At 37.3% G+C, this 24,917-nt stretch overlaps 5 protein-coding genes and 1 long non-coding RNA gene across 7 annotated transcripts; 2 read left to right on the top strand and 4 right to left on the bottom strand.

Moving 5' to 3' along the window:
- Positions 1 to 160: 160 nt before the first annotated feature.
- Positions 161 to 1,844, bottom strand: LOC131298914 (uncharacterized). Of its 2 annotated transcripts, none has more exons than XM_058324414.1 (2): positions 1,530 to 1,844; positions 161 to 940 (listed from the first exon to the last, which is right to left on the bottom strand). In XM_058324414.1, exon 2 carries the CDS (start codon positions 928 to 930, stop codon positions 379 to 381), a length of 552 nt encoding a protein of 183 aa, XP_058180397.1. In that variant the 5' UTR covers positions 931 to 940; positions 1,530 to 1,844; the 3' UTR covers positions 161 to 378. The 2 variants fall into 2 exon arrangements, with proteins under 2 accessions (XP_058180397.1, XP_058180399.1); XM_058324416.1 differs by having other exon boundaries at positions 1,701 to 1,838.
- A 6,628-nt stretch (positions 1,845 to 8,472) lies between these two features.
- Positions 8,473 to 13,193, bottom strand: LOC131298913 (WAT1-related protein At4g15540-like). The gene is made up of 7 exons (XM_058324413.1): positions 11,747 to 13,193; positions 11,562 to 11,624; positions 11,326 to 11,439; positions 10,316 to 10,550; positions 10,074 to 10,232; positions 9,506 to 9,657; positions 8,473 to 8,934 (listed from the first exon to the last, which is right to left on the bottom strand). Exons 1-7 carry the CDS (start codon positions 11,929 to 11,931, stop codon positions 8,775 to 8,777), a joined length of 1,068 nt encoding a protein of 355 aa, XP_058180396.1. The 5' UTR covers positions 11,932 to 13,193; the 3' UTR covers positions 8,473 to 8,774.
- Positions 12,512 to 13,619, bottom strand: LOC131298500 (WAT1-related protein At5g40210-like). Its single transcript, XM_058323987.1, has 3 exons — positions 13,483 to 13,619; positions 13,089 to 13,202; positions 12,512 to 12,698 (listed from the first exon to the last, which is right to left on the bottom strand). The coding sequence occupies exons 1-3, from the start codon at positions 13,617 to 13,619 to the stop codon at positions 12,512 to 12,514; spliced, it is 438 nt and encodes a 145-aa protein (XP_058179970.1).
- Positions 13,620 to 15,842: 2,223 nt separating this feature from the next.
- On the top strand, positions 15,843 to 19,617 carry LOC131298910 (RING-H2 finger protein ATL48-like). Its single transcript, XM_058324412.1, has 2 exons — positions 15,843 to 16,015; positions 19,112 to 19,617. Exons 1-2 carry the CDS (start codon positions 15,940 to 15,942, stop codon positions 19,270 to 19,272), a joined length of 237 nt encoding a protein of 78 aa, XP_058180395.1. The 5' UTR covers positions 15,843 to 15,939; the 3' UTR covers positions 19,273 to 19,617.
- LOC131298912 (uncharacterized) lies at positions 19,141 to 19,887 on the bottom strand. Its single transcript, XR_009190572.1, has 2 exons — positions 19,709 to 19,887; positions 19,141 to 19,649 (listed from the first exon to the last, which is right to left on the bottom strand). It is a non-coding gene; the product is annotated as an uncharacterized LOC131298912 (long non-coding RNA).
- Positions 19,888 to 22,928: 3,041 nt separating this feature from the next.
- LOC131298909 (RING-H2 finger protein ATL46-like) lies at positions 22,929 to 24,829 on the top strand. The gene has a single exon (XM_058324411.1). The coding sequence runs from the start codon at positions 23,481 to 23,483 to the stop codon at positions 24,570 to 24,572; it is 1,092 nt and encodes a 363-aa protein (XP_058180394.1). The 5' UTR covers positions 22,929 to 23,480; the 3' UTR covers positions 24,573 to 24,829.
- Positions 24,830 to 24,917: the final 88 nt, after the last annotated feature.

Here is a 24,917-nt window from a genome sequence, read left to right as displayed (position 1 = left end):
AGTCTTGATTTAAAATGCAAAAAGCACAATATTTTTTCCTTCTTTCCATTATTATATTCACATTAACCTGAAGAGAATCCAGTGGAGGAGCCAAACAAAAGGATCTGTACATCCATATAAGATCAGATAGTCAAAAACATAAAATAAAAAAATCCACGTAAAACCTGAATAAGAGCAAAATAGATTCTGAACTAAGCATGTAACTTTATCCAGCCAAATCAAGCACAAGTAATTTTCACAGTAAAGACAGAATTCTTCACCCTGCTGTTAACTGAACCATTGTTACTAACTGTGTTTGGTTTCTACATCAGCAAAATATAGCACATTCAAAAGATAAAATCTAATTCAACATGAACACAACAAAACAAATTTCAAACCTCATGCTTCTACTGTGTTTCCAAGCATATATGAGAAGATTTCACGAACCGGAGAAAACTCCACCAAACCAATATCCATTGCATACCCAGTGACCGGCAATTTCAAGTCCCTCAAAACAGTGAAGGCCTCAGCCATTCGACTCTTGGGCACTTCTTCAGCAACAGGACAGTTAGGAATCCATGAGTCAGGGCGATATTCCTCCCCAATTTCAATGCCCTCCTTTTTCATGGCATCCCACAATTGGGAATGGAACTGAAGGAGGGCTGATGATGGAGTTGGGGCAAGAAATAAGGCATTATTGTCATTTGGGAAGCTTCCGATTGAGGAGAAACATATGGGTAAGGATTCTTGCTTTGAAGCAAAAATTTTGACTATGTTTTCAAGCTTTGATGGGTCGGTAAAAGGAGTGGAGAAGAGGGTAATGTGAGGTCTGGATTCTATTTCGATCAGGTGAGTACTTATTTGGCGGCGAGCCAGTACATTCCAGGCCTTAAGGACCTGGTTTTCGAGTGCTGGATCAAAGTAGAGCTCAATCCCATAGCCTTGTGACATTGCCTTCAAACTGCAATTCAAAAAATGTTTTCAAAAGACTAATTAACGAATACAACCCAGACTTCTATAAACAAGAATAGTGATATCCTTAGCCCTAACCCTAAACTGAAATTGCCTTTAAACGGAAGTTCTAACAAGATGCATTAAAGACAATTCTTCAAAGAACAACTAAAGAGAAGGCATAACTCCACTTCTTTCTTTTTTCTTTTTTTTAATATATTTTTTAACTGAACTCCACTTCAATTATCAAGAGAAGAAATGTCTTTTACACCCATATAAGAAAAAGGATAAAAGAACACAATGAAGAGCAAAGTAACCCAGAAACAGATACAATCCAAGGAACCCACAAAGGAAAATAGAAGCAGCCCACAAGCAGTGACTTAAAAAACATAAAACTCTAAACCCACAAAAAAAATTAAGATCTCAGAACGCCCCAAAGAGAAAACATAACGACAGATTCAAATCAAATTAAACCTCAAGGAGAAAAGATTAGAGTAACCCACTCTTGAAAAAAAAAACCTCCGGCACAATTGAGATTATTAAAAAAGCAGAAACATTAAAAAAATCAAGAAGCTTGAATTGGTGAAGAGTAAAATTACCTTAGAGATCAGAGAAGTAAAGTATATATGAGAGAGAGAGAGAGAGAGAGAGAGAGAGAGAGAGAGAGAGAGAGATATTCAGAAATGGGGAAACATGGTAGGAGTAGAAGCCAAAGGGTTGGAAAAAACAAAGGGGATAGTTGGGAAAGGAATAGAGACAGAGAGAGTTACTCGAAGAAGCAACAGCATGTGAAATTTTGGTGCAAGTGTTTGAAATCTGAAAGGAACACGGGTGGGATAAAGATGAAACGTTTTCTTGACAGAAGGCAAAGAGAGGAGTGTGTTTCTGGGGTAAGTTCACCAAACAAATTTTCTGAAAATCACTGAAAATTTGGTGGGACTTTAACGGGAAAATTGCAAAGTGGCACCTGAATTTTGTATCAAATGACAAAGAGACACATGAACTTAAGTTTATTTTAATTAAATATTTGTACTAATAAAATCTTCAAATTTAGACACATGAACTTAAGTTTATTTCAATTAAACATCTGTACTAACAAAATCTCCAAATTTAGACCTTCGTCGTTATACTCCGTCCCAAAAGTTGTTGATATGACATCTCCAACCCGTTTAAGTTGCCCCATTACACGTGTTTCCAACAGGGGATGATGAACCCAAGCGAAACCCATCATTAGAAGTATGCCGAGCAGAAAGAAGAACTAGATTTGGGCAAAAAAACATACCTTAACCTAATTGATTTCCTTCAATTTCTCTCTCCAGAAGTCTGCCTATTGTTCCACCATTTCCCTCACTTCAACCCTAGACCTGAAGTCTGCCTATGGGTTTCGCTTGGGTGCATCGTCTCTTGTTAGAAACATGTGCAATGAGGCAACTTAAATGGATTGAAGATGCCATGTCAACAATTTTTGGGACGGAGTATAACGGCGGGGGTCTAAATTTAGGGATTTTGTTAGTACATGTGTTTAATTGAAATAAACTTAAGTTTAAGTGTCTAAATTTGGAGATTTTGTTAGTACATGTGTTTAATTGAAATAAACTTAAGTTCAGGTGTCTCTGTGACATTTGATACAAAGTTCAGGTATTATTTTAAAATTTTCCCGACTTTAACTGTAATCACAAATAGGTTTTTGACTTTAACGTCGAGACTCGAGTGAACATTCTTTTCAACGTGGGGATGTACGGGGCACTTCGGCCTTACAGCGTGTAATGATGTCGATTTGGACGTTTAATTCGGCAATGAATAGTTTGGATTTTAATTCTAACAATGGACGATTCAAATTTATAGAAACTCGAATTACATCTGAGTCGTCCGTGTCTAAATGAATGGCTGAAGCGGGTGCCCTATCTTATCTTTTATTTGAACCCTCTTTTTAGGAAGAGGATCATCGGACTATTTGATTAGACCAGACCGTCCAATTAGCTCTTTTGTTGGCCCCTTTGATGATTTAAATCACTAACAATTTATAGTAGTTTGTTGACAATATCAATCATGTCAAAAATTAGGTTGATCGGACACCGAATGATATAATTTTGGAATGCATTTGTTTTTGTCTCGAGATAAATGGGTTGAATTCTGATACGATGTTGTGATCTTTGTTATGTTAAAAAATAAATGTATTTTGACAAAGTACCAAAAAATATTTAGTCAACCTAATTTTTGGTGTGACTAATGTTCTCAACAATCTCTAAAATACAAAGTATTTATATCATTAAAGTCGAACCGGCAGAGACTCATAAACGAGTCAATTGAACGGTCTAGTTCCTTTTCATAGACGAGAGATGAGCTGAACCCTTTTTTTTTTTTTTCGAGTCATGTACTTTTTAAAACTAGGCGACAAAATCAAGTTAAGTAACAATCATCAATACATGAGCGCAATTTGTTTATGTTGAAATAATTTCTAGTACAGTGTGCTAATCCATTTCTTGTTAACGAATGTGTTTCAATTCGGATTTGTATTTATTGATATTCGATGGATAAAATTTTTGGCATGATTTTTTTTTTCAATAAATTTTAAATACTGAGCAATTTTTATTATCCGAATGATATCGTAAAAGACCCACAAAATGTTTAAATTGGATAATCGAGTTCGTAAAAATGAGTAGATACAATCCAAATGACAATACAATGAAACAAAGAATCTTTTAACGGTCCATTAGATTTCCTTTATAGTAAAAAAGTATGATGTCTTTCCAAAAAAAAAGTAAAAAAGTATGACGAATAAGCAAATGCGTTTGCTTTTATTTTTTTGTTTACTACTATATGTTTCTAGATTTTGGTCAATAAATAATAAGCAAATACGCCCACCAACAAACTTATATTTGCTGATTGCTTATTTTAAACAAATAAAAAAAAAAAAATATGAACCGACCAAACGAGTTGTAAATGCACCACTATTTTATCTCAACACGCCTCTTCTCTACAAACAAACATATGAAACTTTTTTTTTTTCCTTTTTTGGTAATGCATGGTGTCTCAGACCAGTTTACACGTACCTCAGACAACCGTTTTCCACGCATATGCGCGGGTGTAAAATCCTACCTTTTTTTTTTTTTTTTTAAAGTAGTAGTTTAGTCCCGTGGTCCGAATAGAAACCCGACACACTGTATGAGTAACGCAACGTTGGGATTTTCCCTTAAAAAAATCCGACACCGCCACGGTGACCCTTAAATTATTATTAGCTTGTGTTGAATTTTTTAGATTTTTCAGAGACTGAAATCTGAAGGCGTTTGGTCAAAGTTTGCGTTAACGGGACGTGAAATTTGCTGAGTCATGAGAATTATTACAGGTGTCTTTTTGCGTGTGTGTGTCTATATATATATATAATCCTATTATAAGTATTAATTATCAATTCAAAAGACAAAAACAAAGTAAACAAAAAAGAGATAAAAAGAGTAAAGAAAGGGAGAGAGGCTCCTGTACCCATTACGCATTTCCTTTTGCCGAGATTCACCGCTTGCCGTTCGGGTCGTTTCACCAGAGGATTTCGACAGTTTCTGTTGGTAATCTTCCCACCCATTAATCTATTTTATCGATAACAATAGGAGATGTGTATTCTGTTTATAGTAGAGGAAGCAGATTTGGGGCTAAATTTCGTACAACTCACACACGTTCAATGCACATAGCATCGCATCGATCTGGTCATTCCCTCTCACCTTCCGCCATATCTTTTCTCCTCTCGCATACACAGCACCCGGACCCCTGAAATTTTCACACAAGTGAAACCCCTTCCGGCAAAGAGTTTGGTTTCGAAACTCGTCGCCGTTAATTGATTCAAGTAGATTATTTGCTGTTGATGCTATGACTATTATAAGCCTCCATTTAAGAGATTGACTTTGCAAAATTCCAACGTATATATCTACCCTAGCAACTGTAGGAATTCTATTCCAATTTGTGTTTTTTTTTTACCCATAGCTTCAGAAGAGACAATAGGTTACGTATATAATATTGTCATTTTAGAACTATAAAAACAGTCCATAAGCCAATTTGATGGCCCGATTTGGAAATTAGTTTACCCCATTACGTTCAACTGTAACAAATAGTAATTGTGGTAAATTTTGTATAGGTATTAGTGCCTTGGGCTAGTTCGGTGCCAAGTCAAGTTAGACGCATCATTTTTGGTGAGTTGCGCATACCTTGGTTACATGTATTTTTCTGAATTTTGGGATAAAATGCCATTGCTTGTTTTTGCTGAAAAGTGTGGAATTCGATCTGCTTTCTTGGTTTAATTGGTGACGTTGAATAAAAAACATGTGATGGCCTGTTTATTAAATCTTTTGTATTATAGTTAATCTAGACCATGACAATATGTTTTGGGAGCTTGGCTTTTACTTCTTGTTAGTATATGCTTGTGATAATATGAATCATTCGAACGGTGTCTCGAGCGCTAGGGAACATGTAAAGAAACTAGTGGCATGAAGTAATAAGGTAGGAGATGTAGTCAAGCATCACTGGGTAACGATATCTTACCACTCTTCAATGGGGTCGCTCCCCAACCGACTGACAAAAATACCGTTGAATGTTATTACCGCTCGAATGTGCAAAAGTGAAAGGGAAGAAGAAAAGTGTCCATCTTTTGGACCAAATAATTGAATTTAAGGATCAAAATGCATGTTACTAGAAAATTTGATGAGATTACTTGAAATGTTGCTTTATTCTTGAACTGTTTTATTAAGTAAGGTATTTCCATGGTCAAACTTGTAATTTTGGTATACGTTTCTCACCCGAACTTTGGCTTATGAAATTTTTTTCTAATTTTCCAGGTTATTGTAGATAGCAAGTTGAGGGCTGGATGCGTTGTTTGGTTAATTAAATAGTAATTAACTCTTTATACGTTAATTAGTATGCTTTGAATGTTGGAGGCCTTGGTGATTCTGTCACCGGCCGGTCACGTGACCCGTACTAGAGTTGGGACGTGACAGCGGGTGTGAGATGGCTTCAAAAATTGTTGGCAAGAAAATCAAATCTGAGATTTCAGGTTAGAGCAAATACATAAATCCCAGGTCAAGACTACTTGAGACCAACTCCTTGGGATTGACATATTATTTTACTTACTCCACACTTAAGCTTGTTTCTTTTTTGAAAATGATTTTGCCACTCCCTTTTTTGTTAACGTCAGGGGAGTGGCGTTAACAAAAAAGGGAGTGACAAAACCAGCAGTCTTTTTTTTTTTGTCTTTATTCAAATTTTCTTCACACTTATTAGTTTGTGTCATTTTATGTGAATTATTGGTTCATCTTGATGCGAAGTATCGAAAAAGAAAAATAACATTGAAGACTAATTATTTTTTGAATAAAAAAAATTCAAAAATCAGTCTGTTTGGGATTATTTATGTTTTTTTTCAAAAAAGTTTTATAAGTTTTGAATATAATTTTTTACTTTTTAGATTCCTTTCGCTGAGATAAACCACTAATTCACAAAACATTAACGCAAAAGTAACACATGCAAAAATCTTTTTAAATATGGATAAAAAATAATAATCTTAGAAGATTATTTAGCCAAAAAAGGCCTTAGTTGTTACTATAAGATTGCAATACTAGAGCAAATCTATGTTTGCAAAAAAGATATGAAAACTTGAAATTGGACACAATTGAGTTAAACGAAAGGGTCCAATTTGGTTTACCAAATTCGACAGTTCATTACGTAGGAAGCCAGTCATTAAAAACCAATATATAGATGGACCACAAGTCGATCCTAATCTCAAGAAAAAGTAAGTATGCTGGTGCCTTCTTCTTCTCCTTTCATCATCATTATTCAGTAAATTTGAATGTAATTAATTTGGTTGGTAAGATATTCGATTGGACAAAAGAGAGCACACACGCATCAATAACTCATGTTCAAATGGAGGCCATTCAATCCAATCCATGTGATAGAGAGAGTACATGAAATGAACCCATCAAGAGAACTCTAGTAGCTCCTGTGACCCTTGTCATTGGTATCTGTACTTGGCTCACTTGAAAAATGCCTCTCTCTCTCTCTCTCTCTCTCTCTCTCTCTCTCTCTCTCTCTCTAATGCACAACACAACACAAGCTTTCGACAAAAGATAGACTCATGAAATGGGGCATGCAAATAGACCCTCTCTGCATTCTTTGCTCGCAGAAAGAGGAAACTGTTTCTCACCTATTTTTTGACTGCATTTATTCTAGACAAATATGAGAATCTATTCTCAACAAATTTCAGATTCTTAGACCAGCTTGTGAATGGGAGAATGAGCTGAATTATGCCATTAGCCTCTGCAAAGGGAATTCATTCCGTGCTCTTGTGTTCAAGCTTTCACTTGCTGCTGGGATATATTTCATCTGGCTTGAGAGGAACTCTCGTGTTTTTGGAGGGAACCCAAAGAATCCAGATCGTATTTTAGCTTGTATAACAGAAAATATGAGACTTAGAATTTGTACATGAAGGAACATCCCTAAAATTGTAACGAACCAAAGATTATGTGATCTTTGGCGCATTTCTACTAGTTTGCTAGATTGATTGATTCTTGTAGTGTGTAGTAGGTTCTCTTTGTAAAGATTGTTTGTATAAAGGGTTCTCCCCTGAGATTCTTGTTTGGTTGGCTATAAAACGCATCATTTACCAAAAAAAAAACTTGCTGTGTATCCATTATGGGGCACACCCCGGATCTCAAATTACCATTTATTTTTTCTTTCGGTCGATAGTTATATCATGTAATACTCAGATTGATTGGACATCGATACCTATGTTTTCAGAATGCATTTTTCTTGAAGAAAAATAGAAATGGTTTTAAGTGGAAACTGTAAGGTAAATGCATACCGATCCAACAATTACCAATGTCCGATCAACCTGAATTTTTACACAGATTGGTTACTCGACAAGACGAAAAATTGAAGGGTTTAGATCAATAACAAGACCCGCACCTCATAATGAGCGCAAAGCACGTGTGTTGTGCGGCGTGCGCCAATGCACATTGGTCGCCTATCTATCACGTGTTGTGCACCAATGCACAATTGAGACACTGCTCCCCTCTCCTCTCAATCTGTCCTATGGTTCTGGACTCGATCTCTCCTCTCCTCTCCTCTCTCTCGTTTTGTGGATTTGAGTTGAGATTCTTTCTCTTTTGAGTGAGAGTTTAGATCTCCCTGTTGCCTCTATTTATGGGTTGACCACCACCAATCTGTGGTGGATCGAGAGCTTCGGCGTCCTACGGCTTCTTAGAGGCAACGGTGGTGTAGTTTCACCAGTAGCGGTAGTGGCAATGACGGCGAAGGAAGTGACGACAACGGTGGGAGGCTTGGTGCTTTCGCTTGATGCAAATTTGGTTCTTCGAAATCCAGTCTTAAGTGGACTCGTGGGTTTTCCGCTGCTGTTTTTTTACTACTTCGTATTTTGTATTTTGTATTTTTTCCTTGTTGTTTTCTTGTATTTTCGGACAATTAGAATCCTCAGCCTATCTTCCTAAAAAAATTCTTGCTCGCTTCGAGATGCTGGAGAAGGGATTCCAACAGCGAAACAAAAGACCATTTTCCAAAATCCAAAACAATATTGTTTATGCTCATTTCTGCCCAGAAGACGTGATGTTACAAAATACAAACCAATATATTAGTATTTGTACACAAGCAGTACAACAATCACACAACTGAAGGAAAGAGAGTGGAGATACTGATCTAAAATTTACAGCAGGGGCTTTGCTTCCAGTAGAGGGCAAGTATCATATATGTCAAAGTTTTTCATATATGGTATCAAGTGAAAGACTATGTCGAGCGCATAAAGCTCCCACTAGCGATGCAAGCAGTGGCATTTGAGAGACGATACAAACGCCTCTCTAGATTTCTTCCTTGGGCTTGTTCTGCAAAAAAGGGGTCCTCTCTGAGGATGACTCAAAGGAACAAATTCCACTGTCAGCTGGTACCAACTTCGGTTCTTTTACTTTTCCCCACATTACAGCATAGAATCCAAGAGCTATAATTACTGCTCCAATCACACTGCATAGACATTAAGTCGAAATATGATCTCAACAATTCGTAATAAAGGTCGTAACTAGTACACTAGACCACTGCTTACGGAAGATATAGGAGATACAATCAGTAAAGACCTAGTTTGAAACAATAGGCTATGTATGGCTTATGCTTATAGAAATCATTTACGCAAAATTTTGCAAACAGAAACTTTTTAAAGTTAAAACATAGGCCATTTTACATATCTTATCTTTTAAGCAGAATGGTCATCGATAATATCGAAAGTATATATCTAATGGATACATCAATGAACTATATATCGAAAATTCTCAAGAGGGCAAGTTGCAAAAACCTTCAAACAAATATGTATTCTACATTTTCTAAACACGAATCAAGAAAACAGAATCTAAATGGTGGCCTTAAAATCTTAATTGCTTGAATGGTGCTTGAGCATGTGTGCACTTGCATACGCGTGTGTTTCAATGTGATTGTTAAGTTGAATGAGTACAGTATGATTTACCAACTCCACGTAGGCAACCCCACCAGAGTTTGGGCTCTCACTTTTCGGACTACGTGAAGCAAAGAAACACACAAGTACCTGCCAAGATAAAGGGGTTCCCCAAGAAAAAGGGATGCCATGGCCACTGCAATTGCAATCCCCACTGGTTTGAACATGGCAACAAAGACGGGGCCCTTCTCCTTCAAGCACCATGTACAAACACTGTTGTGGACTACACAACCGAGAATCGCCTAAGGATGAAGACAAATAGGTATGTGTTATATCGCTTCCTCTAAGATGCATCAATATAAGAGAACACATCACAGCCGAAGAAATGAATGAAATGATTTATATGCAAATTGAGACTCCTGCACAGTCTGTTGGTTATATGCTGTGGGAACTTGAAGAAGTCACTACAAAGTCTTTAGTTGAATTGCTGAATAATGGGTTCATTTGCGATACTCTGGAAAGGATTACAAGAACCTATAAAATTGGTTTTGTCTATTCTGGTAGAAAAGGACATACTAGAAACGGTCAACAACATCAAGCTGCATTAACTCAACTGCATGTAACGGATCAAAAGACGCAAACATTAGAACAATGGAACTCCCAAATCACACACTACCCCAAAAGCATAATCGAAATATCAAGTGTTTAGTCTTCTTACAGAGTATACAACGGAAATCAGCTCAATGTCAGGATTCAGCTTCCATGCTTGTGGATTTCTTTCCACTATTAGAAAGAAGCTTCCACATAGGATAGTATTAAAGAAGCAGAAGAAGAAAACTATGGTTGTATTCTCGGGGAGCTCCCTTGCAACTGCTGTCTGGAAAGAGAAAATTAATCGGTTCCATCTAAATTGAAAAGTCAATAAAAGTATACACCTTTTATGTGTGGATATTAATTTACCTGAAAAATGCCCATTAAGGCAAATAAGAGGAAAGCCATTGAAAGGAGAAGACCTGCAAGGACCCAATTTGGTTGTTGCGAGTCAAGAAATTGGTGAGGAATCCCTGAAAGAGGAAAAGCAGAAAGGATTTTTTGGCCCTTGTATAGGGTAACTGTGAAGGCTCCTAGTACTGATACCCAGGCACCTAAGAATTTGGCTACACCACTTGAGCTTCTTAAATCTAGCTCTTCCATCCTAGAAACAACACAGTGTTGAACATCACAGATATACTCGGCACATAATATACAAAGAAGTAGTAACAATATTGTTTTATTTAACAAAATGAAAGCACCTTTACGAAGTTAATGACAAAGTTCGAAAAAAACACAAGGAAGAGAGCACCTTCATAAAATTATTAACTATGTCTTGTTAAACAAAAGGAAGAAATTAACCAACTTGACCTGTCAAAATCATAAGAAATATACCAAAAAACACAAAGAAACAACAAAACCTTGATGCTCTTTTGAAAATCAAACTATTAATAATAACCAAAATGGAATTGGTACCACATCAACAACCCAGCCAACACCAATTATACTCCTTAGTGTAATCATCATTGCTTTTGTAATAGCATCTCCAAAACTTGCCCCTTTTTTATACTCAAACTCACAATTTCAGTAAAACCTCCCCCAAAATCCGCTTCACTCCTTTAATCAAACCTATACCAAATTGAGTTTTACTCAAATCAAGGGATACAAAAAAAAAAAAAAAAAACCCAAATTTTGAAAGGCTACTTCTCCCCTACCAAATTTGAAAACATGCCATTAATGAAGCATTTACTAAAATTTGTGCCTAGATTTGAGTTTTTCCATTGGAGTGTTTCACACCAAATGAAGCTTTTACTCAAATTTGAGTAAAAGTTTGAGTAAGGATTGGAGATGCTCTAACCATTATCAAAATATTTTGATCATCTCAATATGAGTACGGATACTTATACTAAGCAAAATTTAATCACCAGACAGCACCTTACCTAAAAAAGATTGCAAGCACATATGTAAAAATTGGGATAAGATTGCCCATTGCAGATGAAAGAGTTGGTGAACTGTACTTGACACCGGTAGATTCAAGCATCTGCGCCAAACTCCTGCACAGAAACTCATAGTAATTTGCTAAATTGAAAGACGCAAAGATTGAAGAAATCAACTAAATAAACCAAGTGAATGATCCATATGTATCATCCGTAAGTCTTTTCAAGTATATTTTTACCCTATTAAGCTGAGGATGAAGAATTTGCAGAGGACTGAGATCGTCAAAGGAGCTCGTTTCCTTCTGATCAATGAAAAACATCATTGTGATGAATCAAGAGAGAGAAAACGGTACACTAGCAGGCCACGAGCCAGCAAGAATAAGTAAAGAAAACCCACTGTCTACAATCACAAACGGAAGGGTACCTGCTAAGAACGAAAGGGAGGAGGAGGAGGCTTCCGAGAGCATTAGCATAAACAACAAACACAAAGTTGCTCATCCCTTTGGTCATGGCTGCCTTGCTTAACGTTGATATACCAATGTCCGTGCACTCCACCGCCATCATTGCTGCAAAGGGGGCTGCGTTTCTAATACAAGACCGCCACTCCATAGCACTCTGGTTATGTTTGTGCTAGACTCCTGCCTACAATTTCTTACACATACAGTTCTGCCCTCCTTTCATCCATCTATGTTAAGTCTGGGATAGTTCCTACTCCTATCCTCCCGTGTGCCAGTACAATCACACACACACACACAGAGAGAGAGAGAGAGAGAGAGAGAGAGAGAGAGAGAGAGAGAGAGAGAGAGAGAGAGAGAGAGAGGACCATTAATGTCATGATATTGTATTACGATACTTTAATACAAATTAAACCAGATGAACAACTCACTCAGATGAATATAAGCATACTATATTCGCCCCTGATAACTAGTGGAAAGTAAAGTTTGACATCCCAGTCTTGCAGGCAAGGTCCACTGCGAAAATGATATATTATTAGCCACCTTGGTGACCAATCTTGTGTTAAAGGCCAAAATCAACCACACAAAAACAAAATCAACCACCAGCGCTGGCAAAAGGATTCAACATCAGAGCTCTTCACTGCTTTGAAGTAACTATGCTAGACATTTCAGGGCTTCTCCTCCTAAAACTGTAAAGTGAAAGATGTTTATGATGCAAACCCCTGAGGTAGAATTCACCCTTGAAAACCGAGTTGTTGGGAGGGTGTCCAAGAGCTTACATGCACAAGGCCTGGCCCATATCTAGTCGCTGTGGCACTAGGCCACAGGAGGTGGAATGGATAAAAGAGATACACAATACAGTGTTTCATCACCACTGATATACTTGGCAGGTAAATACAATGAAAATTGTTATTAAGAATGCTATATTAAACAACATGAACAAAGCACCTTTAAGAAAACAATGCAAATGTTTTAATAAACAAAAGGACGAAAGCATCTTTACAAAATTATTAACAATGTCTTATTAAACAGAAGGAAGAAACCAACTTGACCTTTCAAAATCATAAGAAATGTACCCAAAACAAAGAAACATAAAAAAAAACCACGATGCTCTTAAGAAGGTCAAACTTTTAATAATAAAGAAATAGAATTGGCTCCCCATCAACATCCCAGCAAACACCAATTATCCACCTTAGTAAAATCATCGTTACTTTTCTAAACATTGCCAATACATTTTGATAACCTTAATCCTTCTCAAAATGAGTATTGATACTCATACTAAACAAATTGAATCACCAGACAGCACCTTACCTAAATAAGATGGCAAGCACATATGTAAATATTGGGATAAGATTGCTCATTGCAGATGAAAGATTTGGTGAACTGTACTTGACACCAGTAGATTCAAGCATCTGTGCCAAGCTCCTGCAACAGAAATTCACAGTGATTCGCTATTGAAAGATGCAAAGATTGAAGAAATCATCTAAATAAACCAAGTGAATAATCCATAGGTGTCAGGCGAAAGTCTTTTCAAGTATTTTACCCCGATAACCCAAGGAAGAATAATCTATAGAGGATTGAATCGTCAAAGGAGCTTGTTTCCTTCTGATCAATAATCAAGGAGTAAATGGCTTACTAACAGGTCATGAGTTGGCAATAATAAGTAAAGACAATCCGCTATCTAAAATCAGAGACAGAAGGGCACCTGCTAAGAACGAAAGGCAGGAGAATGATGCTTCCGAGAGCATTAGAATAAACAACTAACACAAAGTTGCTCATCCCTTTGGTCATGGCTGCCTTGCCTATTGTTGACATACCAATGTCTGTGCACTCCACCGCCATCATTGCTGCAAAGGGGGCTGCGTTTCTAATGCAAGGCCGCTCCACTCCATAGCACTCTGGTTATGTTTGTGCTAGACTCCTGCCTACAATTTCTTACACATACAGTTCTGCCCTCCTCATTCAACTCTGTTCAGTGGGGGATGCTCCCTACTCCTATTCTCCCATGATTGTCAGTACAATTATAGTAGAGATAGAGAGGTACGTTTAGTGTCCTTCGTCTGGATTCTCAATATTGTTGACGGTACTAGAATACAAATTATGCGGCTAGGTCGCGGCCAGGTGTAATTTTTCATGGCCCGGTGTAATTCTATGCGGCCAGGAGTAATTCTTTGCGGCCAAATGTAATTTTTTACAGCCAGGAGTAATTCTTCGTGGCTATGAGTAATTCTTTGCAGCCAAAAATACTTCTTTGCGGCTGGAGTAATTCTTCGCGGCCATGAGTAATTCTTCGCTGCCAAAAGGTCAGGAGAAATTGTAATTGTTGGAATTAATTGTCGGATCGACAGGTGAAATCGAAAAAAAAAATAAAAAATGGATCGAAGTTGAAAAAATATATATAAGAACCACAGTAGATTAAAAAAAATCAATTTTTAGGCAATTTTCCTTGTTTTTCATTATAATTTTTTTACTTTTACTCTCATCGAAAAACGGATGATCAATCCAAAAAATAAAACTTAAATGTAGTGACTCACCCAAAATGTCCAAGAGATTGGCAGAAAAATATTTTGGACCAATTAGAAGATTTCTAAAAGCTTTTTTTGGATTTTATATCAATGGTAATTGGTAATAGAGGCACGCCAAACCTAATTTAATCCAATAACCCCGAGTGACTCGCTTGAAAACCCAATTACGAAAACCATGTAAAAAAAACAACAGACCATCGTGCATAGTAATTCTTCTTTCAAAATTTCGCTGCTAGGAGTAATTCTGGTTTTTTCAGCATTCGTCGGGGCCTTGTGAATTCTGCAACAGCCCTTATCCATATTAGATTTAATTAATTTTTTTTCAGAAACTCATAATTGGAACTCATAAAAAATATTTTACGGTTTGAATCATTTTTATAGGACCCATAACGGGCCCCGCAAAAATCAGAAATATCATTGTCCGTTAAAGTTTTAGTAATTTGGTTTAGATGATTTACTTGGGGTTTCTACTCAATGATGAATTCCAATTGCTTCCAATCAACGAAGCCGAATCCCTGGTGGTGGCAAATTCTAATCTAGTTTTTCAATTCAACCAAAGATGCCAAAGCCGAATTCTTTCCACAGCTCTATGGCTTCATGTCATGGATGATGCTACCAATTTATTTCTGTTTCTCATTAAGTTGATGACTTGTCAACTGTTTTTTTTTTTTTGTTCGTTTTGGTTCATGTTTTGGCTTATGATTATCATTAGTTTGGGTGCCCCTAGTTGGGATGCATTCCTATTGTTGTGAGCCTTTCTTCATGATCCTTTTAATCTTTATAATAACTTTAAAGATTAATAAAATTTTTCTTTTGCCGTTAAAAAAAAAGATGTGCGAATTTTTTTTTTTGATTTGTTTTCCATTAAATAGGCAATGATATTTTTGATTTTTGCAGAGCTTATTATGGGTCCACAAAGATGATTCAAACCACAAGTTATTCTTAATATAAATTTTTATGGGTTTTTGAAAAAAATTAAGTCAATCCGATATCGATAAGGGTTGTTTCAAAGTTCGTAGGGTGTTTCAAAATTCGTAGGGCTTCTACGAATAGTGAAAAAGCCTTTACGAATATCGGATTAAGTTAATTTTTTACAAGAATCCATAAAGGAAAAAATATTTTAAGAATAACTTACGATTTGAATTATCTTTGCAAGACCTAATATAGATTCCACAAAATCATGCTCATTTATTCGACACCAATTGTTAACCATGAAAGTTAACTTTTTCTACTTAGTTTTGCAACACTATCCTTTATCTTTAAAAAAAAAAAAAAAAAACTTTAAAGCGCATTTTCAAGAAGCGCTGTACTTTTTTTATTTATTTATAAAAAATGCATTTTCAGGATGCATTATTTGCTTGTGTGGATTTTGTTGCGGGTTTCGTATGTGCGAGATACAAAACGTTTTAAAAAAATGGACATTTCTCCAATTTTATCCATAAATTTATACAGTATAATTTTTTTGATTTCTCTAACAGAGATATGGCACCATTTCCATATTTTGTTAAAGTTTAGGGGGCCATTTTGAAATTTTTCGTTTGAATTGTTGGTGTCCGAATTAAGGCCACAAGCGTGGGAGGGAGGGACACAAAAGCGGGTTCTGTGAGGCGTTTCTCCGTTACGGGGAGGAGAAGAAGATGGGAGCGATCAATTCAGAACTGGAAGAGCTGTTTGAGGCCAAAAAACGCGTCAAGAACCCCTATGTTCCCATCGGTATCTCCTCAATACCCCTCTTTTTTCCTACCCTTATGCGTTTACATACAGATATATATATATATATATATATATATATATATATATATATATCTGCTCTTGCATCTTGTGTTTGTATATACGGATACGAGTTCTGTGAATGAGGTGAATCCCATGCGATTCGCTTATTGCCAAATTGTCAAACTTTTTCTCCTGTAAGTTTGGTCGAAAGTGTTATTTTCTATATATATATTTTTTCAGTGCATTCGATAGGGCAGAAGACATGAAGAGTATTCAATCGTTCTCGGATTGTAGGGGGAAAATTAAACAAAAACTTGATGTTGGTTTTTGGTGGTGTAAACATGGATACCGGCGAAGTCAACTGCCCTGGAACCCATCTTGTTAGTGTTTGTCTGCATACGAAATTTGGTTCTGTTACGGGGTTTATAAGAGCATCTCCAGCCTTTTCTCAATGTTTTACACAAATCGAAATAAAATTTTGAGTAAAAGCTTCGTTTGGTATGGAGCACTTAAATGGGGAAACTCAAGTCTACGCACAAATTTGAGTGAACTGTTTATTAATAGCATGTTGTAAATTTGAGAGGGAGGAAATGACTTTGAGTGAATATTAGAGTCTCCTTTGATTTGAATAAAACTCAAATCGATATGAGTTTGAGTCATAAACTAGAGTTAGTTATAGGAGGTTTTACTCATCTGAGCTTAAAAAAAAATCAGTAAGGAAAGAGCAAGGGCTGGAGACTGGAGTTCTCTAAGTAAGAAAATGGAAACTACTGTTGGTGAAATGGTATAACGCTAGTCCCCTCTCCTTCTCGTAACTTAAACCACACAAATTCAACGCATCTGGTTGTTTGAGCACGTACTAAATTTGGTTCACTTACGTGTTTTGAATTCATTGGGTTAAGCATAAGAATCAACCCTCGACTCCAGGATGTGCGTAGACTAGGTTGTGCGCAACCACCTTTACTATGGTAAAAAAAAATGATTAATTCTCTCTTGAATATGGATTTATCTGACAAGAGATTGGTCCTATTCATACTGGGATGTTTTGATTACCTATGGATGTGATGATGTAAAACTAGATTGGTGTTCTACAGTGGACATATTTGATTTCATTTGAATTAAGTTTGTTCAAATGAATGTTGTTTTGTTTGTGCAAAATTGATAAGCATGGCATTGATCAGAATAAATTGTATGTGTTGGTGGTGAGTGGAGTGTTTCAGTAATTGTGGCATCCGGAGAGTTGATGATATAGCATTCGGCAAGACTGGTAGTTTTGGTTTTGGAGAAGTAGTTGGTTATGGCCTGGAGTTCTGCACTTTTTGCAGTTCGGAAAATCGAACATTCGTTCTGGATGTGATCATGCGGGTTGGGTGGTGGTCGAATCTTTTATGTTTCACCCCTTCTGTCATAGGGATGCTTGGAAGAAAACACTCTGGTGGACATTGCATGCCATCGGTATGACGACTTGTAAGATTAATGAATATGGAGCCTAAGTTGTCAAGCCTGGATAAACATTTGGTGAAATTTGAAATAGAAAATAAGAACATTCTAGAACCCAGCAGATGCAACTTTAAATACAAACTCTGGAGCAAAGTACCCATGTTGAACAGGCTATGTCGAATACACTATACAGTACATTTTGCACTAGAGGATGGAAGAAACAAAGGATCACTATTGCATAGGAGCCTTGTCCTCGTATCCTAGTTTAGGGGAGTAGTTGAAAATAGGACCAGCCTCCTAACCTCGCATGTGCTTCCACTTTTTGACCCTGGTCCACGTAACATTGTTGTTCAGCATATCTGTTTTGCAAATGTTGGCAGGGTGGTGGTGGCAAGTCTTGTGGTAGTTGATCTAACGGTGGTGCATGGAGGTGGCAGCATGGGGTGTGGTAGCAAATATGGTAGATGAGGGTGGCATGTATTGTAGTACATGTAGTATTGGTGCATGGTTGGCTCAGTCATATTTATTCGTAGAATGATCTCTTTTTTTTTTTGTGACAAGGCGGTAATTTGGGTACCAAAACCAAAGTAAAAAGAAAGAATAAGGCATAATGAAAAAAAAAAAAAAAAAAGCACTCACAATGACACAAAAGATTTACATGGTTCGGCTTATAGCCTACTCCACGAAGTAAGACGGTAAGAGGACTTAACTATAGAGGAAAAGTTTCCAAAGAACAAGACAGTCAAATGTTTCTAGTACCCCAGTGTCCCAGAAATATAACCCTACATTCACGGTGCGTGTGGCTTAATCTTTTGGCCACATGATTTTTGCCTCTTTTGAATACAAATGGAAAAGCCTCCAAAGCATTGCCAATTCACATTTTTGGCGTTCTAATTGACCAGGGGGTTTGGATTAGATAATTGCATCCGTCCCCTTGAAGTTTCCTCTATATTGCGATGTAGTCCTAGACTTCAACTATGAATAGTCTAGACTTCAACCGTGAATAGGAGCTTCATTTCTAAGTTTCAAACCATGCTGAAACAAATTGAACTCCTAGAGAGAGTCTAGTGGTAAGGAACTATAGAATGAGTTCTTGTATAATTTGGGTATGCAAGAAGTAGCATATACTTCTGGAGTTCTGGGGTACTTGGGTGTGAGAACCATTTGAGTGTCTTGTTCATTTCAAACTTTTCCTCTACACTGAAATAGTCTTGCCGTCTTGCCCTATGCAGTAAGGCTATAAGCTGAACCACGTAAATTTTTGTGTCATTGTGAGTGCTTGTTTTGTTTTTCGTTATTCTTTACTTTCTACTTTGGTACCCAAGACTTACAACATGGTTTAACCTCCATTTTTTTTACGAGATCACATATCATTTTGGCACTTTTTTACAGTATTTATAGTTTGTGCCATTTTCCTTTTCTGATTAACTTCCCAATTCTTACATGAACGAGAAAAATGAAATAAGAGACAACAGGATCCGATCCTTGTCGATAAAAAAGAGAATCAATCATTTTGTTGTCAGATTTCTTACCATGCTAGGATTGAAATCAACACTAAAGCTATTATAAATGAAAAGGTTATTGTTGCGAGTGGAACTTTGTAGGAATTTTTCGTTATTTATCTTTGAGAATACATTGCGGCCTTCTCTATTTCAGGTGCACTTATCACCGCAGGAGTGCTCACGGCTGGGTTAATCAGTTTCAGACAGGGCAATTCTCACTTGGGTCAGCAGCTAATGAGAGCTCGTGTGGTTGCTCAAGGTGCTACCGTTGCATTAATGGGTGGCACAGCTTATTATTATGGGGACAAGTTTTAAATTGGTTCCTGCTGGTTGAGTTTTTCTGCTTTGCAACTGTGCTTTGTCTCTCCCGAATGTTATTTGAGCAAGGAAAGTATAGTTCGACAGCAATCATGTGCTTTTTTATTCTAAGGAAATAATGATTTGATTTAAGCAAATTACAGCCAACAGTTGTGGCGCGAGCACTATTCTGAACCTGAGATTCTGTAACATGCATGTTGGTTGAAGCAAATTGCTGCTTCAAGAATGAGAGTTGTATTCATGCAAGCAGTTCAAACAAAAGAATGGTGTAATTGACCAATGTATTTACCGTAATATCTTATATGCCAATATGCTCTCATACTCTTGAGGCTTCTGCTTTCAGTCTGTTGAAGTTCTCTGTTAATCCTTTGAGTCTCATACTCTTGAGGCTTCTGCTTTCAGTCTGTTGAAGTTCTCTGTTAATCCTTTGAACACAACTGGGATCGTTGTAAATTGTAGTATTTCTAGAACTGGTTGACGTTGATTTCAATTTTAGTTGGGCATATTTGCGGGATGCAGCTTCTTTCCAAGAATTTAGGCTGTTTTGGATCAAGGATTTCTGGAGAGGTGGGTAGAGGAAAAAGAAAAGGTGATGAAAATACACCTTAAATTTGTAAAGACTAAATCCCTTGTACTTTAATTTCCTTATATGTTTACAAATCACTGATTCAGCACACTTGCATGTCGCTTGGGGATTAATAGTATGGATTGGGTCTGGCCCAATGGGTTCTTTCAGTGGTCCGAGAAGAGTGGTCCATATAATTAGTGTGACAAAAACCTGAGTCGAGAGGGCGAGAGTGAGTAGAGGATGGCGAATTTGTTGCAGATTGATGGGAAACGCGCGAATCGGTCACCGGAGGCAAGGCTTCGTATAAAATCAAGCTGCTGTTAGAAATTAGAATCAATACTGCTACTAATTAGAGGGAGGAAGAGAGGTCCATGATTTCAGAAGCAATATATTATGCAAATACTAGAAGAGAGTTTTTCCTAAGGTACTATGGGGTTTCATATTCCTAGATATCAATGGATGAATAGTTTTGGAGTACTAAAATTATGGAGCTAGTGGCTCTTACTTCATATGGTCAAGCGCGTTGCCGATATTACGTCATATAAGGGATGGACGTAGAGTTAGTCAGAGGCAATTGCTATCCCGAAGTTTCATTGAATAACTCCGTTGCAATACTAGTATATATTAAGTTGCCAAAATACATAAAATTATATTTGTCTATGACCCCAAAAAATTTAGGACGTCCAATATCAGCCCTAAAATTTTGCTTCAGTCACTTTGTATAAGAACCGTAGGTCAAGTTCAGCTTGATAGGAAATATAGCATCAGGGGTATTTTTGACTTTTTATACATAATGTTGCTATCAAAGCTTAGGCAAGCACGCAACAAAAGGCCAACAAGTTGGTGTTGGCATTAACATCTTGTCTCAACGAATATGGTACTGGCCATTGACCCTATATACTTGAGAAAATGATCCCTTGTTCATTTTCATTCAAGTTTGGTGGGTGCATAATGCATCTATCTGTCTTTGGGAGAAGAATTATGGTAGGCACACAAAAAGTATAAATTTGAATGCACATTTGGTGGTGCACAACCATGATCACAACAAGCTAGAGGCTATATATAAAAGATAGTCAAGATAACAATTATGAGACCCTAGACACAATTCGATTGGTGCTCTCATCCTCCCTCTTTTCTTTCTAAAAACACAACCACCGCACCCTACGACGGTTCACACTAGTAGTTAGAAGGAAACATTTAAGTTCATTTTTTCTACTTATTGTATATAACTAAGATCGCTATATACCTTTTTGATGTGACATGAATGGAAATTGTGAACCCTACCACAATTCAGTGCTCTAGCTCGTCGTCACTCTTTGCCTTACAGAGACAACCATTGAACCCTACGATGTTCGCACGCGTTGTTCTAACACCAATTCAATCGCAATAAACTAAAGAGAACAGTATATAAGTTCAATTCTTTTTCTCCTTGTATATCTAAAGTCATCATTCACGCGCGTTGTCGATGCAAAAGGAGGCGTAAGTATGAGACCCAATAGCACAATTTATTGTTCTCATCCTCTATCTTTTTCTTTCATCAAACACGATCATTGAACCAAACACGCGATAGTGAGCACAGATTGTTGTTCTAGTACCAGGAACAACAATCCAAAAACATATGCTAAAAAGATTGAACATGTAATTACTTGATTACTTCTATTTTTGTCTAAGATGTCATACACAATGTGAATCCGAAAGTGGTAGCTAGTTAAAGGTGTGCCGAACAAAATCATCATCAATTGACAAATTGTTTGTAATTATAAAGCAAAAATGATGAAGTAAGAGACACATGCAGGATCAACAAATGTCAATGGTGGTGTTTGGAATCATTCCTCATTTTACCTAATGACCATTATCTCCTCCTCATAATTAAATCCAGTTGTAATCCAAAATCCTCACCTAACAAGTTGTCTTTGCACTTAAAAATAAGCAAGGGTTCATGTGTTTATCCTTTTAAGGCACATCAAACCAAACCCACAAACCCAAGTAATATCTCAACTAAAGCATTAAGAAATTTTTATAATTTTCAATTATTTTCTCTGGGCTTCCCTAAATTCTGAACAAAATCTTCAGCCGTTGGTTGTTTGGAAAAGTCCAAAAAGGGAAAAGATAGAAGAAATAATGGGGTGATTACCAAAGCAAATAATAATAGTAATAATGGACTTGGCTCATCTATGGGGACTCGACCAAATTAATAATCCTGTTTATGAATTTTACCTACTCATTTGTAGATCTCCATGTATATAGATGATCTCTAAAACAAATTAAAATGATTAGGTAACCATAAGAGCCTAATTAAATCACCCTTTCATCAAACACCGTCAACATTCTTGGACAATGTAGACAGTCAGAATTGTTGCTAATCGTTTTGTTTTTCAAATTAAACAAATGAGATTCGTTCAGATGTCAGTAATGTATAATTAATTTAATTTCTTAGATGATCTAGGCTCAAATCATTGGAATGGTCCAATAAAAAATAATTCGAATGGAATAACGTCTCCACGAGCAAAGAGAGTAAATATTCGAGCTGAAATAGAGAGTAGCCAGCTCATGTACTAATAATATGGCTTGGAGTACACGACTTCAAACATTACCCCCCAAGGTGCAAATGTTACCCCCAAATCAAACAAGAGCAATAACAAGAACACAGCTCCAAAACACAACTTCAAATACAAATGCGTTTAGAGCCGTTCGATACATACATATGAGTTTACGTTCCTCTTTTTCAAGATAACACATCCCAATCAAGCCGTTCTATAAATGTTTTTTTCGCCAAAATTGTGTTTGGAGTTGTATCCGAAAGTTGTGCTCCTGGAGTTTTTTGTTTCCCTCTTTTGTGGGTTTATTACTTTTTTATTTTATTTTATTCTTGGGTTTTGTCTCATTTTTGTGCACGGACCAAAAAGGCACAGCATGGCTTGTCAACTGGGCCTTGTGCAGATAACACATCCCAATCAAGCCCAGGCCCACTTTGCCCCCACTCGACAACGTCAAACAACCCCCTTCACGCGCTCATTTGGAGCGTGCGAATCTTTTCAAAAATTGTTTCTTTTTGGCATATTACTTTACCTCGCACTTTGGGAACTACTTGTCCAGTGTCAGTGCCCGCCCTTTGGCATCACCCTTCTCCCTGTTTAGAAATTGAAGAGAGAGAGAAGAAAGAGAGGAAAATATTCAATATATTACCATAGATATACAAGTATACATATATTTATGACATAGGAAACCAGAGAGGATTCCTGTTTCACTTTCCTCTTCCCTGAGAGCATCTGTGATTAGGGTTTTGCTTCTGCTGCTGCAGCTTGAGGAGGGTCCACTAGCAGAGCTTTTTCTTAGAATACAATGGGTTCTTAGAATCGAGGTAGGTAAACCCCTCAATCTTGCTTTTTCCCTGTTTTCATCTTCTTATTATTGCTCAATCATAGACTTGGGGGTTTTCCTCTGAAACCATTAAAAAAGATCGGATTTTTGTGAAATCTGAGGGCAAAAGTTGTGTTCTTTGTTGGTTTTATTTGAGGGTTAGGGTTTGATGTCAATGAAAGAGACAAGTTCTTGTTTTAGGTTGTTTTCACAGAGTGAGTTGGGGGGTATGGTGACTCTGATTTTATGAGCAAGAAAGTCTTGGATTTCCCCCCCAATGATCTGTGCAATGTCAGAAGCGGGAGACCAAAGATGGGTTTTTGAGCACACCCATTTGAAAATGTCTTGGATTCAACACCAAATCACCCAAAGAGATGGTTTAATGGAATACCCACCTCCTATCTCACCTTCATCCTCACCTCCATCAACCCCTTCATCACCATCACCATCTTCAGGTGCCAAAATTAGCCCAGCTGTTCTATTTATTATAGTAATCTTAGCTGTTCTGTTTTTCGTATCCGGTCTCCTCCACCTACTTGTTAGATTCCTCATGAAACAACCATCTTCTCCAAATCAATCTAATGACAGATACCCAGAAGTTTCATCCTCTGATGCCCTCCAAAGACAACTACAGCAACTCTTTCATCTCCATGACTCTGGTCTGGATCAAGCTTTCATAGATGCCCTACCAGTCTTTATGTATAAAGAGATAGTGGGTGCTAATAAAGAGCCGTTCGATTGTGCCGTTTGCCTCTGTGAGTTTACCGAGAAAGATAAGCTTAGGTTGCTTCCTGTGTGTAGCCATGCCTTCCACATTAATTGCATAGACACCTGGCTTTTGACAAACTCAACTTGTCCGCTTTGTAGAGGGACCCTCTTTAATCCATCTATTGAAAATCCGGTCTTCGATTACGACGATTTGAGAGACGAGGATGGGTTTCCCAACAACAGTGAAAATGGGTTCGTTTCGAGTCAGAAGACGGTGCAAATGGAAGAAATTGTTAGTGAAAAGGGGGGTTTTCCAGTGAGACTTGGCAAGTTCAGAAAATTAAACGATGGTGCAGGGGAGACAGATGTAGGTGAAACCAGTAGCAGTAATTTGGATGCAAGAAGGTGTTATTCATTGGGTTCGTATCAGTATGTGGTTGGTGATACAAGCCTTAGAGTGGCCTTGACCTTGAGAAATGATCGAGATGGTCGGGATCTTAAGCTTGTGAAAGGAAGAGAATGCAACAGCAACCCCTCAGTTGACGGGGATGTGGAGGGGAAGAAGATTAGTATTGGGTCAAAAACAGATAGCTATTCTGTTTCCAAGATTTGGCTCTGGTCTAAGAAAGGAAGATTCGGAAGTTCTATGGATACTCAATGAGTCATTCTCCTTCGCTTGGTGTGAAAGGTACCTGCTTGGTTTCACGGTTGATCATTGACAATAGATTGAAGCTTGTTAAGCCTTTCGTTTTTCCTCCTATCTAAATTTTTGGCAATGGTTGAGAATTTTTATGGTGGTTATGGCGTTACAGATGTGTACTTTGTCTTTTGATTCAAACTTGGAAGCCTTACGGCCTACAAAGATAGAGATGACTTCTTCTCTTCAAGTAAAAGTAAAAAATTGGTTTAACATCTAAATTACCATGTTCTATCTGAAGCCGGTTGAGTTGCTGACACAAACTGCACTGATTTTTTGACAAATACTTTCATGTTTTTATTGAGGATC

This window comes from Rhododendron vialii, chromosome 8a (genome assembly GCF_030253575.1).
Source record: "Rhododendron vialii isolate Sample 1 chromosome 8a, ASM3025357v1".
NCBI classification, from domain to species: Eukaryota; Viridiplantae; Streptophyta; class Magnoliopsida; order Ericales; family Ericaceae; genus Rhododendron; species Rhododendron vialii.
The sequence above is the reverse complement of the archived record's forward strand: the minus strand, read 5'-3'. Positions and strand labels throughout refer to the sequence as shown.

Bases quoted from the DNA above. Each gene is read 5' to 3' on its own strand.
- LOC131298913 (XM_058324413.1), bottom strand. From the start codon at position 11,931: ATGGAGTGGCGGTCTTGTATTAGAAACGCAGCCCCCTTTGCAGCAATG. The intron at 11,625-11,746 runs GTACCCTTCCGT...TTCATTGATCAG, and splicing joins CTCCCTTTCGTTCTTAGCAG to AAGGAAACGAGCTCCTTTGA. The intron at 9,658-10,073 runs GTAAGAAGACTA...CTTCATCCTTAG, and splicing joins TGATTTCCGTTGTATACTCT to GCGATTCTCGGTTGTGTAGT.
- LOC131298914 (XM_058324414.1), bottom strand. From the start codon at position 930: ATGTCACAAGGCTATGGGATTGAGCTCTACTTTGATCCAGCACTCGAA.
- LOC131298909 (XM_058324411.1), top strand. From the start codon at position 23,481: ATGATCTGTGCAATGTCAGAAGCGGGAGACCAAAGATGGGTTTTTGAG.
- LOC131298910 (XM_058324412.1), top strand. From the start codon at position 15,940: ATGGGAGCGATCAATTCAGAACTGGAAGAGCTGTTTGAGGCCAAAAAA. The intron at 16,016-19,111 runs GTATCTCCTCAA...TCTCTATTTCAG, and splicing joins GAACCCCTATGTTCCCATCG to GTGCACTTATCACCGCAGGA.
- LOC131298500 (XM_058323987.1), bottom strand. From the start codon at position 13,619: ATGGCGGTGGAGTGCACAGACATTGGTATGTCAACAATAGGCAAGGCA. The intron at 13,203-13,482 runs GTGCCCTTCTGT...TTTCTGTTGCAG, and splicing joins CTGCCTTTCGTTCTTAGCAG to GAGCTTGGCACAGATGCTTG. The intron at 12,699-13,088 runs GTAAGGTGCTGT...TGTTTAATATAG, and splicing joins GTGCTTGCCATCTTATTTAG to CATTCTTAATAACAATTTTC.